The sequence below is a fragment of the Aedes aegypti genome, chromosome 1 (genome assembly GCF_002204515.2).
Source record: "Aedes aegypti strain LVP_AGWG chromosome 1, AaegL5.0 Primary Assembly, whole genome shotgun sequence".
Classification (NCBI taxonomy): Eukaryota; Metazoa; Arthropoda; class Insecta; order Diptera; family Culicidae; genus Aedes; species Aedes aegypti.
This window is the reverse complement of record NC_035107.1, coordinates 193,666,359-193,679,111: the sequence shown is the minus strand read 5'-3', so window position 1 is coordinate 193,679,111 and position 12,753 is coordinate 193,666,359. Positions and strand designations below refer to the sequence as shown.

At 40.3% G+C, this 12,753-nt stretch overlaps 1 protein-coding gene across 4 annotated transcripts in view; it reads right to left on the bottom strand.

The window, feature by feature from the left end:
• Positions 1–12,753, bottom strand: part of LOC5566642 (protein roadkill) — a 512,014-nt gene that overhangs the window by 112,680 nt on the left and 386,581 nt on the right. For 2 of the 4 annotated variants that reach the window (XM_021856068.1, XM_021856072.1), the window contains exons 1-2: positions 9,314–10,159; positions 8,488–8,641 (exon numbers count right to left, since the gene is read on the bottom strand). In XM_021856068.1, the coding sequence (XP_021711760.1) occupies positions 8,488–8,641; positions 9,314–9,360 (201 nt within the window). In that variant the 5' untranslated portion in view covers positions 9,361–10,159. Of the gene's footprint in view, positions 1–8,487; positions 8,642–9,313; positions 10,160–12,753 lie in introns of those variants that run through there. The other 2 variants (XM_021856084.1, XM_021856076.1) reach the window with 1 other exon arrangement.

Sequence of the window (12,753 nt, the reverse complement as noted above, 5' to 3'; positions counted from 1 at the left end):
ACCCACAAGCAGCGATTCCCCAAAATATTACTCGAAAGATGTTTTCATTGGTTTGCTTTGAGTAGGTTTAAGTAGTGTCCTAGCAATTTCTCCAGAAATACTTATTGAGCATCTTAAAAAAAAATTGCAAAATTTGATTATAGTGATTTTTTATTTATTTTTTTTTTTAAATCTACCGTGTATATTTTTGCAAGCATTCCTTCGCGGATTATTTTATGAATTACTCTTGATATCACATAAAAAAGGTCCTATAGCTATTTCTGCAAGGTTTTCTTTTTCATTTATCTGGGTTTCTAACATAAATTTTCAAAGAATTTCATCTAGAAATTTAGAAAAAAAAATCATATAGAGAAGTACTTAAATAGCTATGTTTTGATTTCCTCCCAGTATAACAAAGTTTATCTAAAACATCTTGCATTGATTTCTCCAGGAATTATTTGTGTGACTTCCCTAGAATATTTTTTCTAAAAAATCATCCAAATATTGAAACAGGTTTTTTTTCAAGAATACATTACAAAATAGTTCCCAGATTTATTTCAGAACTTCATCCAACCAATGCTTCCTTTGGATCATACTATGATTTATTTAAAAATGTCTTTAATAATACAATCAAAAATACATCTGCAAAATCCAAAGGAAATTGCTCAAGATAATACTTTTTGGATCCCATAAATTTCTGGAAGGGATTTTCTTAGTAAAAAAAAACCTGGATAAGTACTTGGAGGCCATTTTTTAAAGTATTTCTATGTCAATATAAAATCAATGATCTTGTGTTTTGGGGTTTTTAAAGTTATATGTTTTGGCGAAAAACAAAAAAATAAGTCTGGATAAATTCATACAAAAATCCCGAGACATTTTCTGGGGAAGTTTCTGACGGCTTCCTTAAAGGTATACTTCGAAAAATTATCGCCTGCAAATGTTGGTAGAATCTATTTTAGGAATCCTTGAATGAATAGTATGTGTATGTTATATCCCGTGTCAAAAACTTGAATTGAACCAAGAAATGTGTTGTACTCCATTTTGCTCATTGTACATTTTTAAATATGATGGGAGTTTTTCATCGTATAACGTTTCATGCGAAAATGACGCAGATGTTGTATATAAATATCGAATTTGGTTAAAATTCGTGCATGAACTTTTAAAGTCGCTTGCCAGCTCATGAAAATCCTGGCTACGCCCACTTCTTCTTCTTCTTTCTGGCGTTACGTCCCTAATGGGACAGAGCCTGCTTCTCAGCTTAGTGTTCTTATGAGCACTTCCACAGTTATTAACTGAGAGCTTACTATGCCAATGACCATTTTTGCATGCGTATATCGTGTGGCAGGTACGAAGATACTTTATGCCCTGGGAAGTCGAGAGAATTTCCAACCCGAAAAGATCCTCGACCGGTGGGATTCGAACCCACGACCCTCAGCTTGGTCATGCTGCGCGTTTACCGCTACGGCTATTTGGGCCTGACTACGCCCACTACTCTTACTTAAAACTAGGTTTGCATTTTTTCTTGAGATAAAAAGTTATCGCAAGAAGTTAAAAAAATACGTCAACATTCATAATGTCAAACCAATCAATAGATATTTTTAGAAGGGGCCCAGATAGCCGTAGCGGTAAACGCGCAGCTATTCAGCATGACTATGCTGAGGGTCGTGGATTCGAATCCCGCTGGTTGAGGATCTTTTCGTAAAGGAAATTTTCTCGATTCCCAGGGCATAGAGTATCTTCGTACCTGCCACACGATATACACATGCAAAAATGGTCAATCGGAAGAGAAAGCTCTCAGTTAATAACTGTGGAAGTGCTCATAAGAATACTAATCTGAGAAGCAGGCTTTGCCCAGTTGGGACGAGATATTTTTAGAAATATCGAAAAGTGAAAGGCATGTGTAGGGTAGGTGTACCAGTTATAGACATAATGGTTCCCTATTTCGCCATATGTGATAACTTTCATGTCTTCAAATTTTGAAAATTTTTGTGTGTTGTAGTAGTTAGATATAAGATAGATCTTGATGCTAAAACATTCAAAACGATTTAAATTGTGACAATCATCAAAATTTCACATATGGCCAAATAGAGAACCACTATGGCCATAACTGGTACATTTTCCCTATATTGAAATTACATAAAACAGGAATGATGCCGACACTTGTAGTGACGAACCATGCATAGTATGTTTACAAATTACATAAAACTAAAGCTGCCACGAATAATGTTATCATAAGCATGAAACGAGCTCACCAGTTGGTAATTCATCTTCGACTGAAGTCGAATATCTTTTCACACTCGCACAACGCGTTCCTGATTCGTTGTTTGCCCACAGATGCAATAGAACCAGCGGATCAAACGCAGCCCAAACAGACTGATTTCATTCGAAGAAAATAGAAGTACATGAAAGTTTCTAGGCATATTTAGATCCTAGAAGATCCACTGTTTTCAGTCTTGATCTGCTAGGGGAATTTACATATTCTCGGCAATCTAAGCCGATGGCGCGTTTCTTTTGTACTGTTCTTGGACGAACGCAAACAAATTACGTGTCTGTCTGTTTACATTAATTCGCTGTCTAATCCTCTATCAATTTCCACCTACAAAGTTTTCAAAAACTGTTTGGGAACGTTTCTACAACGCTTCAAACTTCTCATGTCAGTGTGACAATTATCGGCAGCCCCGTTTTGTTCGGCAGTCTTTCCCATAAGAACTGTGGGTTAGTTGTATTCTATTATCGACAACTCGAAATCAGTCGCGTTTTACGCTGAATTTATTTCAATTAATGATAATTCGGGCAACATGTAGTTACCAGAACAAATAATCATGTGAATGTATTCTTTGGACTATTTTGATAGAGAAATTCTGTGGTATTATGTGCCGATAATAGCCACATAGTGCTGAGGCCGTAAATTAGCCAATGTAAAGGAAATACATACAAACCACGAAATGAAATCAATGGAAACTTTAAGAGAGATTCTTACTAAGGTACTAAAGGTATTAAATACCCCCTCTAAGAAAAAAATGTTCTATCGCAGTATCAAATGCATTACTTCTATAGTTTTTGAGGTTAAGGTGGTATTTATTTAGTCAGTCATGCTCTGTATGCAACTTCCTTTTGACAGGTAGCTTTTAAAAAGTGTACAAGATATTTTTGTAAACAATCCAAATCTTGACGTTTAAAAACAATCTGGGCAATACCAGAACCAGTTCCGGCAAGAGATTTACCTTCGGTTCCTAAATTGGCCAATCGCATTGATTTCTTACGAGACTGGCCAAATTAGGTGTATGGGAGTTAAAATTCCCAAGTAACATTGCATGAATTGGTAGCTGAATAACAATTTATTCAGCTGAAATAAGCTGTATAAACAGCATTTAGCCGCATCGAGTCAAGGAATATGGGTTCGATTCCCGTTTCAGCCCGGAAAACTTTTCGACATGAACGTATTTCGACAGTGATACTGGGCGTTGCATGCTAGTTGTCTAGTATGGTGTTTCCTCCAATGGACATAATCGTCCACTGGAAGCATTAACGTGCCGGTGTCTTTAAAAAAACAGCTTTTGAACTGAATAAGCTGTTAATCAGCTTCCAATGTTACTTGGGTAATGAGGAAAATGAATTATTTTCTTTACTTTTTGAATCGATTCAGACGAGTAAATGAATATAGCTCTAACATGTGAATGTGGTCTATTGAACACAACATGTTTCGTGCTATTTGGCTATGTGATACAGTGTTTTGGCTACGACTGGCGTATGGCCAAAATCGGTGCTTCTACCCTACTTACAATTTTCCTTTGAATCATGGAGATTGTGCTAACAAGCTCATGGTGCCTTCCCTTTCTGTATCCTCTCTTTGTTTTCTGGCAGACAAAAATACGTGAATTGTTCGTTATTATTCGAATCTATTCAATTTTATTTCAATCTATATATATGTATATATATATATATATATATATATATATATATATATATATATATATATATATATATATATATATATATATATATATATATATATATATATATATATATATATATATATATATATATATATATATATATATATATATAATAAAATGGTGTTTCTATGTCACGACGTTGACTGAAAAATGGGTCAATGGATTTGACAATTATTCTACTACTCTTTAATGAATGTTCGAATCCTCTGAGCAGAATCTCAAATAGAGGAACTTAAAAGTAGATGGAGTACCGTGTACCTTTTAATTCCGCTCCTAAAAACAGTATAAAACACATTTCACCACGTTGGAACCGTTATCTGGGTTTCCGAGGAACCTGTTCCGGGGTCAATTATTGGAGATTAGTAAACATAGTCATGCGACACATCAAACTTCGTGATTTTGAAAGATATTACTTTCTACGGGTAAGCTGCAATACCTGGGACCTATTTGGACACTTTGGAACCGGTTTCGGGGTTAACCTTCGAAAAGTTAGTAGATACTGTTATGTGAGACATAAAACTTCATGATTTTGAAAACTATTTGGACGAGTTACACAATTTTGAATCCTTTGGAACTTCTATCCGGGTTTTCGAGAAACCGATTCCGTGGTCAATTATTGAAAATCAGTAAACATCGTCATGCGATTTTGAAGGATATTCATGAAGAAACGATTCCGGGAACAATTTCTGAAGATGGCGACTTATCAAACATATTGATTTTGAAAAATGTTGCATTATATGATTCAGCTACACAGTATAGAATCCATTTGGTCACATTGGAACAGGTAGGGTCGATGTACCAATAGCCGCATAGCTAAGAACAAATATTCATATAAAATCATTATTTTTACATCATCTGAAAGCTTTTTATCTTGGTTTTGTAGGAAAAATATGAAAACTACGAAAACTCATATGTTTGTATTTATTATCGCTTGTGCCATTAAAGGAACAAATGTGCCTATAGTAGCACTATTTCTAATTTTTGTTCCTATAGTAGCACTAGCACCACGGCGTTGGCAAAATACAAATCAAACCCGTATTTTTACAAAACTTTTATATTTTTCCTTTAAAGTGTGGATCAAAAACTTTCGTTTGATGTATAAAAAGTTCTTAATTTATCAATAATTTCGTATAATAAAAAATAGTTTCTCTCAGTAGTGCTACTATAGGAACAATAGGTTTACTATAGGCTCAAGGGAGCTCAAATTTTAAGCAAAACTAATTTTTTCGATCATTTTTTGAACAAAATCAAGTTGTGTATCAATGTTACTTAGATAAATAGCTCCTGACCTTCATGTCAAAAAATATTTTGAACCGTTTAATAGCGAAACGGCCATAAAAAGCCACTACTGCGACTATAGGGGACTGTCTACTAAGGGAACACTGACCCTAACTGATTTTTCGAGCAACCGGTTCTGGTTTCTGCATGTAACAGAAATTTGTTACAATAACGCAAATAGACGTTTCTTCTGTTTGTTCTAAGGTACCGTTTTGATTAATATTACGGACAGCTTCAAATTCCGGACACTCAACTTTGTATGGGAAACATTTCACACGAAATGTTTCAATTTTTGCCACACAAAAGTTCTCACTTTCAAGGCCTATTTTAATAAGCATTTTCCATAGATATCTATACAAATGTATAATACCTAATTGCCTCAGACGTCTATTTAATGGTTTGTCGATTTTAATTGATGAGTTGACCATTCTAACTATGATTTTCATGAGCTGTTCGGAATTCGAATCAAAGTGTCCGGAATATGAGGCAAAAGTGAACAGGCGTCCGGAATAAGAATCATGAAAAGGCCACACATTTCCATTTATTTAAAATTATTCCTGTTGTGGCATTTAAATCTTCACCCACCATTCGAAAGTTAAGTGTTTTGAAGGCTCGATAAGGCAGAAGAATTATACGGAATGATTTATTTTATATGCTTTCTGATGAGTTATACTTCACTAAGGCCTTAAGTGTCCGTAATATGAATCAAAACGGTATTCCAAAATTCTACACATTGAACCGCATTTTTTATGCACTATTGCTCAACACATAACTGGAAAGTTTTTCGTTTGTTTTTCAACAGTCTAAGTAATTCAAATATTCCGGAGTTGAGGTCTTCAGGGAGAGCTTGTAGATCTCTATCGAAATGGCTACATCCATAATTCATGAGATTTAGATTTGTCGATGGTTACTTCTCAACATATAGTAGAAATCTGTAGGTATGATCATTGCATTACATATGTAAAATTGTTGCAGAGTTCAAAGTTTCATGGGAACGATATGCTCTACGTCTACCGTAATTGATAGCCGATATATTTACGAGTTTATTCTTAATGGAGTGTATATAAATTTTACTGTGTGCATATTTGAAAGGAAATTGCCTTTTTTCGGGCGTATAATCACATTGTTCAAGGTTTATTTTTGCGATTAAATGGTAATTTTCCTGTTCCTGAACTCGCGATCTTTGACCAGTGTTTGTATTAATTTACTATTTTGGTGTGTGAAAACACACTTCTAATAAATGGTAATTGAGAATGATATCCAATCTAGTACAGTGAAACAGCATGAAAGTTAAAATGTGATAAAGTTGAAAATCTGCAATTGAGATGAATATCATTTGTACAAAAGCTTCAAATGCAGATAGTATTAAATTGATTCCAACATAAAAGTTGAACAAAATTTTGTTGAAATAAATATTGAAAATTGGAAGCATTGATCATTTTTCATCGACCCACTAAAGTAGCGACCCACAGTGTGAGAAACGCTGTCCTAATTTGTCAAAAAGCTTTTCTCAAATAACTCTGCAAATTAGTAATACAATCAAGCGTGCAAAATTGATCCATTTCCGTGCCACAAGCAATTATCAATTTACTCACTCCTTCCCCTAAAATCTCACAAAAAGTTCTTTGACTCGTATAGAACAGCTAACGGGATCGTTCTTCGTCGTACCGTTAGAGCTGGAAATCATGCTCCCAATTCGTGAAATTCCAGCTTTCTTCGGGGAGAAATTTGAGAGACCCTCCCAAAAGAAGCGACACTGACGCATCCAGTCTTCGCCAGTGTCTCAAAGTCGAAATCTCGATTTGCCCACACCACCACTCTCCAAGCACAGGCCAACGTGAAAGCTGCTGCCACTGCTGACATGATTGACTTAATGAGGTCTCAAACTCAACTCTGCGCAGCATCACCAGCCGTGTCGCGGTCAAACTTTTGCGGCCAACCAGTTCGCCTTCGGAAGAGAGTGCGCAATTCCAGCCACTAAGAGATATTGATCGGTTGATCTAGTAGGGATGGGACGATCATCGCACACGGCTTTCGGTTGAGAGAAAGAACTTGTTCCCCATTATTGGTTGGTGATTCGCACTCTCTACGGCAGGGTTTCCCAATCGGGTGGTTCGTGACGACTTCTCAGAGAGTCTGCGGAGCCATCGAGAACCAGTGTAGTTTTACTTGATTGAAGAATAAATCTAGGTAAAACTTGGTTTCTCCAAAGTATCATAGCAGAATTCTTGCATGTAGTAGATTAAAAATGTTATTTTTTGCTGTGCCTGTCAAGTGCAAAGTTCTTCGATCAAATTCTTTTTAAATGCCTTTAAGTGCAAAGTATTTCTGTCAAATCATTCTGAGATCTTCGGCTGGATTACATAAACATTTATCCCAAAAATATCAAATTTAGGGGCCGCACCCTCAAACAGTATGGGAACCACTGCTCTACGCGGAGTCAGGAAGCTGCCAAGTGCTCCGGCAGCTTTGATCACGCTGGTACCCAAATGGGACGAGCGAGTTGTCACCGTGGTGGCCGTCGCTGTTAAGGGAAAGCTGGCTGCGGCCGACCAATGCGTGGATATTACCGAGAATTACTGAAGACGCTGTTAACTGCTGAAGATGCTATCACGCATCCAGTGCACCGAAGTCGTCGGTCATATCGGATGATGAGCATGGGGAGCAGCAATGCAAGGGGACGCGCAGTTGACACACAGTGCGATGACTCTCGCGTTGAACAAGTCCTCTGCCGCGGACCGACCAACAAGATTATATGGAACGATGCGTGTTGAATATGTTGAAGGCGATGGGGTGAACGCGGGAACCGTAGAATATCGCCACGCGTGTAGAAATACAAAATACAACGTAGCGAATATGAAGAGCGAAAAGAAGGAGAACTAAAGAGGAGCGTTCCAATGCGTTGCAAGCAGAGAGAGAGCGCGCGCGAGAGAGAGACCGGATCAGAGATGTAGGGTACGGAGGTGGCGGCCGAGGTATGGACTCTGGAGGTCAACGTACGTAATGATGTGTGCGAGAGTGCGGAACTGCCAGACGCGCAGCACCGAACCCCCGCCAAACCCAATGTGGGGTTCTGTGCTGCTTTTTGTTGTTGTTGGCGCAAGACTTTGGGGTGCGATGTTCTTCCTTGAATGAGGCAAACTCCTTTCCAAAATGTGCAAAGCAGGTCGAAGCGGAGCAACGACTGTGTCGAGGCTGCCTGCCAAACGACTTCTCTTGCCCCCTTTTTCAGACGGTAGAGCCATGAGTAATGTTGGATGCGTCTGGTTCTTACCTGAGTATAACACCAATTTTCTGCAACCGGTGTGTTGACCTCTGGTAGAGGGGGTGATGGCACTCGGCTAACTGCCATTGTGCTGCTGGAAGAGTGCAGGTTGGAGGTGACTCTAGCCGTCTGCCCCGCCGGACAGTCACTCACTACCGGCAATCTGAAAAAAAGGAAAGAAAGGACACCAAATTAGTAAATTTTGATTCACGAAAAGCGTTTGATGCGTAGGGTACCCCCTACCGAGACAGGAGAGAAAAGGAGGCTACGGTTCGTGCATGACTTCCCTCCAACAAAGAGTCCTCCCTCGGGTGCTTGGTCACGAGACCACCAAAGGAGAAGATCTCCGTGGCTAATCGTTTATTGACAGACTTTTCAAAATGTAGGGAGCGGAAAGCAGCAAACGACAGCTGCTCTTCCAGGTCAGAGACGAGCAAAAGGATCATCATTCGACCGATGGCAGGCTACAGAAAAAAAAAAACGAAGACCAATTCGTTAATGTTTTGCCTGTCCTTCTGTCGGTTCGTTCCGTTTCCATTCCCTTCATATCTGCTGTTGCCACTCTGTTGGGGCCACAACCGAAATCATACATATTTTTTTCCTTTTATTGATTTCCAAGAGTTGAAGGTTTTATGCATTGGAAACGAAACGAAGGTTACGAGAGCAACCCGAAATATTTTTATTAACGCTTCGAGAGGGAGGCCTTGGCCAGAACGATTGGAACGTCGTCGTCAACGTGGAGTCATCGTCTGTTTCAATGAATCAGGTCAACGGCCTTGAACCCTTATAGAACTAGCGACGCAAACGTGATTAGCGTAGTTTTCAGTTTCCGTACCTCACAGTGTAATAGCTAAGCCAACTGGAATCGTCAGCGGACGTCATCTAGACAACAATTGCGACAGCACGTGCGATCCACAACAACGCTGCGACGACATGTGAGAACTTGTGAATCCGTGCGTGAATTAAGCTCTTGCCATCTATCACACTGTTCTTCTGTTCACCCGGTTTCACTGTATCTTACTACACTCGCTCACACACTCTCTCTCACCCTACGTGTATCTACGTCTTCTCTTCTTCTTCTTCTCCTCCTCCTTCTCCTTCTTCGTCACTTCTCTGACACGGTTTCACTGTTTTCCAACCAACTCAAACCACTGGTGATTGCCGTTTGCCGTTGATGGTGATGGGCTGTTGCTGCTGTTGGTGGTGACCCTTATTAAATGACACAGAAACTGGCTTCGAAAAGGGGCAAACAGATAATATTTCCTCTTCAGGGGAACACAGAAACCAAACACTGAACCCCTAGCACACCGCACAGCTCTGTACTTTCCCAAGAAATCGCTTCTTTCACCGCAAGTATTTTTCAACAAAACACACTCACTATGCATGCACTACGGCAGCGTAGACACTACCAGTTTAACTCCAAACACATGCCACTTTTGCCTCATTCCACTGCGTGCGAACGCTCCTTGGCTGCAGAAATCGTTTTGCAAATACCGAGATCTCGAACCGTCGCCAACCGCACGTACAATTTTGCTTTTTTGATAAAGCAAATAAAACACTAGTAAAAACCTGAAGAGGAAGTCACCCCAAAAAAGCCGAGAACCGACCGAGAAACGGGGCCGTGTAGTTTGTATGTCGAAGCGCGCACACCAACACCTCAAGACTGCCTCTGGTTGGCACTGAGCAGGTTTGCGTTGGCCTGCCACTGCCATTCATCGCAGCCAAGCTGACCAAGTTCTCTCGCGCTCTCTCTCTCTCTGTGCCTCGCACGTTCTTACGCTCTCGCTCTTGTACGCATGGCCGTCTTTTGTATCATTCGCTCCGCCTTTCTCTCGCCTCATTGCTGCCTGCCCAGTAGGGTCGCTCTCGATTGCTCTAAACACGCTCGCGTTCTCGCTAATTTTATGTTCACCCCCAATCGCCATGACTATCATCATCGTCGTCATCATCATCATCATCACCATCGATGGATTAATAATTTTGCTAAACGTTCTAACGCCCCCTCGGTTCCCATCGCGGCGGCAATCAATCATCGCAGCCGTTGTTACCCCATCAGCTGTCAGGATGGGTAATCCGTGCGACTAACTGGCAGCGGAGAGACAACAGGTGATCGCAAAAACCTCTGCATTCGGGGCGCTCGTCGATTCCGATCAATCAATTCCAAAGCTAAATGTTTTTTGGAGTTACATCAAATTGAAAACTATAGCCCATTGCACGGAGACATCATCAGAAAATCGCTCTTTTTCTCTCCATTGGAAAATCTAAAAACAATGGTGCCAGTAACTGTCAAAGTTGACAGCTACTGGCATCGTTGTTTTGAAGTTTCGTTGAAAAGCGAAAGAGAGAGATTTTTACCGTGAAATGAATTCACACGCAATAGGGCTGGGACATAATCGTTAATGATTTCCTTACAATTTTAAGCATCGCTGTATGATGTCGTAACCATGCTAAACTTTGTGTCACTTCCAGACATTGCAGAATTTGTTCTTATTTGATTCAGAAGCACAATCAAAGCAAACGAAGAAAAACATCCCATCTGTATCGGGACATGATCGGCAATGTTTCGCAAGTTCTAACAAGCTTGGGAAAGAGAGCCCCAATGAGAGAGCGAAGATAAAACTCCCTTTTCCCTTATTTACCATTGGAGTAGGTGTTTTACTTTACTGTCATGATAAACAATCCCCGACAATCTGATAGCAATACTATTCTTTAGATTTGATGCTCGCCTAGATGGGTTATATCATGCACTGTTATCCCCCCGATCTAATCAGAACTGTAGCAGAAGATGACAAACAAACTCTCATAATGTGCTACAGATCATGATTATTACAGAGAGCGATAAGGGAGTGATACTCTCAATTTTCTCTCTTTTTTCAATCTCTGCGCCTGGGGATGAACTCGCGACCTCCTGATTGGGATTGCAGTAACGACAGCAATTAGACTATCAATCCCGTCTAACAACTATAAAAGTTAGTTTAGTACACCAAGTTCAGAAGCAGGCTCTGTCCCAATGGGGACAGGAATGCCAATAAAAATAAGAAGAAGAAGCGTACGTCGCGTTAGAACATCTACTGTATTACGGTTCGCTTCCCTGAAAGAAACACGCATGGGATGACATAAAACTTCTTAGCTATGCCATTAGTGGATCCTTATGTGAGGAATACCATCAGATTGGATATAATAAACAAGTGGCAGCAGAAATCGAATAACTCGGAAAAAGGAAGGTGAACACACAGGCTCATTCCTAACGTGTATTCCTAGAAAATATGGATAAGTTAACTTCTTCCTGGCTCAGTTTTTGCCAGGAAATGGATGCTTCCGGAAATATCTGCACAGATTAGGACACGCAGAGACTCCACATGGTCCGGCCTGTATCAAGGAAACACCGGAGCATGTTATATTCGACTGCCCTCGATTTAGGAATATACGAAGCGAGAGGATATTAGAAATTGAAAGCATCCTAAATCTGGACAACATCGTGCACAATATGTGTTATCATGGAAGCATTTGAAATAGGCCTTTTCATGTGATTGGTCCTTATTTGCATTTGTTTACATTTGTAGATGAACAAGCGACCTGGTACTGCTTTCAAAGTGCCTTAGCCCTCTGGAGTGCCAACCGGCACATCAGGATGGATGCCAGTAAAATCCTGATTATGGTATACTGGTCACAGCGCAGAATAACGAATACGTCGACTAACAGTCGTGGGCTGACAGTGTTCCCTGAGTAACGCACGGTGACACCAACTTGAAATGGCGAATAGGACTATGATGAGACTGCCTCCGCCCTGATAAAACCTTGACAGGCCTTCGTGTACGTTCGAAACTCGTCACCAACCTCGGTGAGTAGTAGGCTCATATGTAACATTCCTGACTTACGCCGATCCGGCTCTGAACACAACCCCCATGAAGGATTGTGTCAACCCTAGCATGACCTCTCCGCTTGCATAGACAACCATGGGATCACAAGAGGCGACTATATACAACGAGTAGAGATAGCGGCCCGTAGGTGGGATTCAAACGAATGGAACAAATAATCGATTTGGATGGATAATCCAGTGGAGGAAACGAAGACGCGATAGTATTCGCAAGGAGCGGAAAGATGCAAAGATCACCAGTGAAACCACAGACGGTAGCAGCAAACACTAGCAGATGTAGCACACCGAGTGAGCCACCGGGACACCAGCGGGATGCAGGCTTCCTGAGTCAAGTGTTCACACCAAAGTCGGGAGTAGCACGACCGGCAGCATGAGAAGTCGGAGTTGTCGGAAGTAAA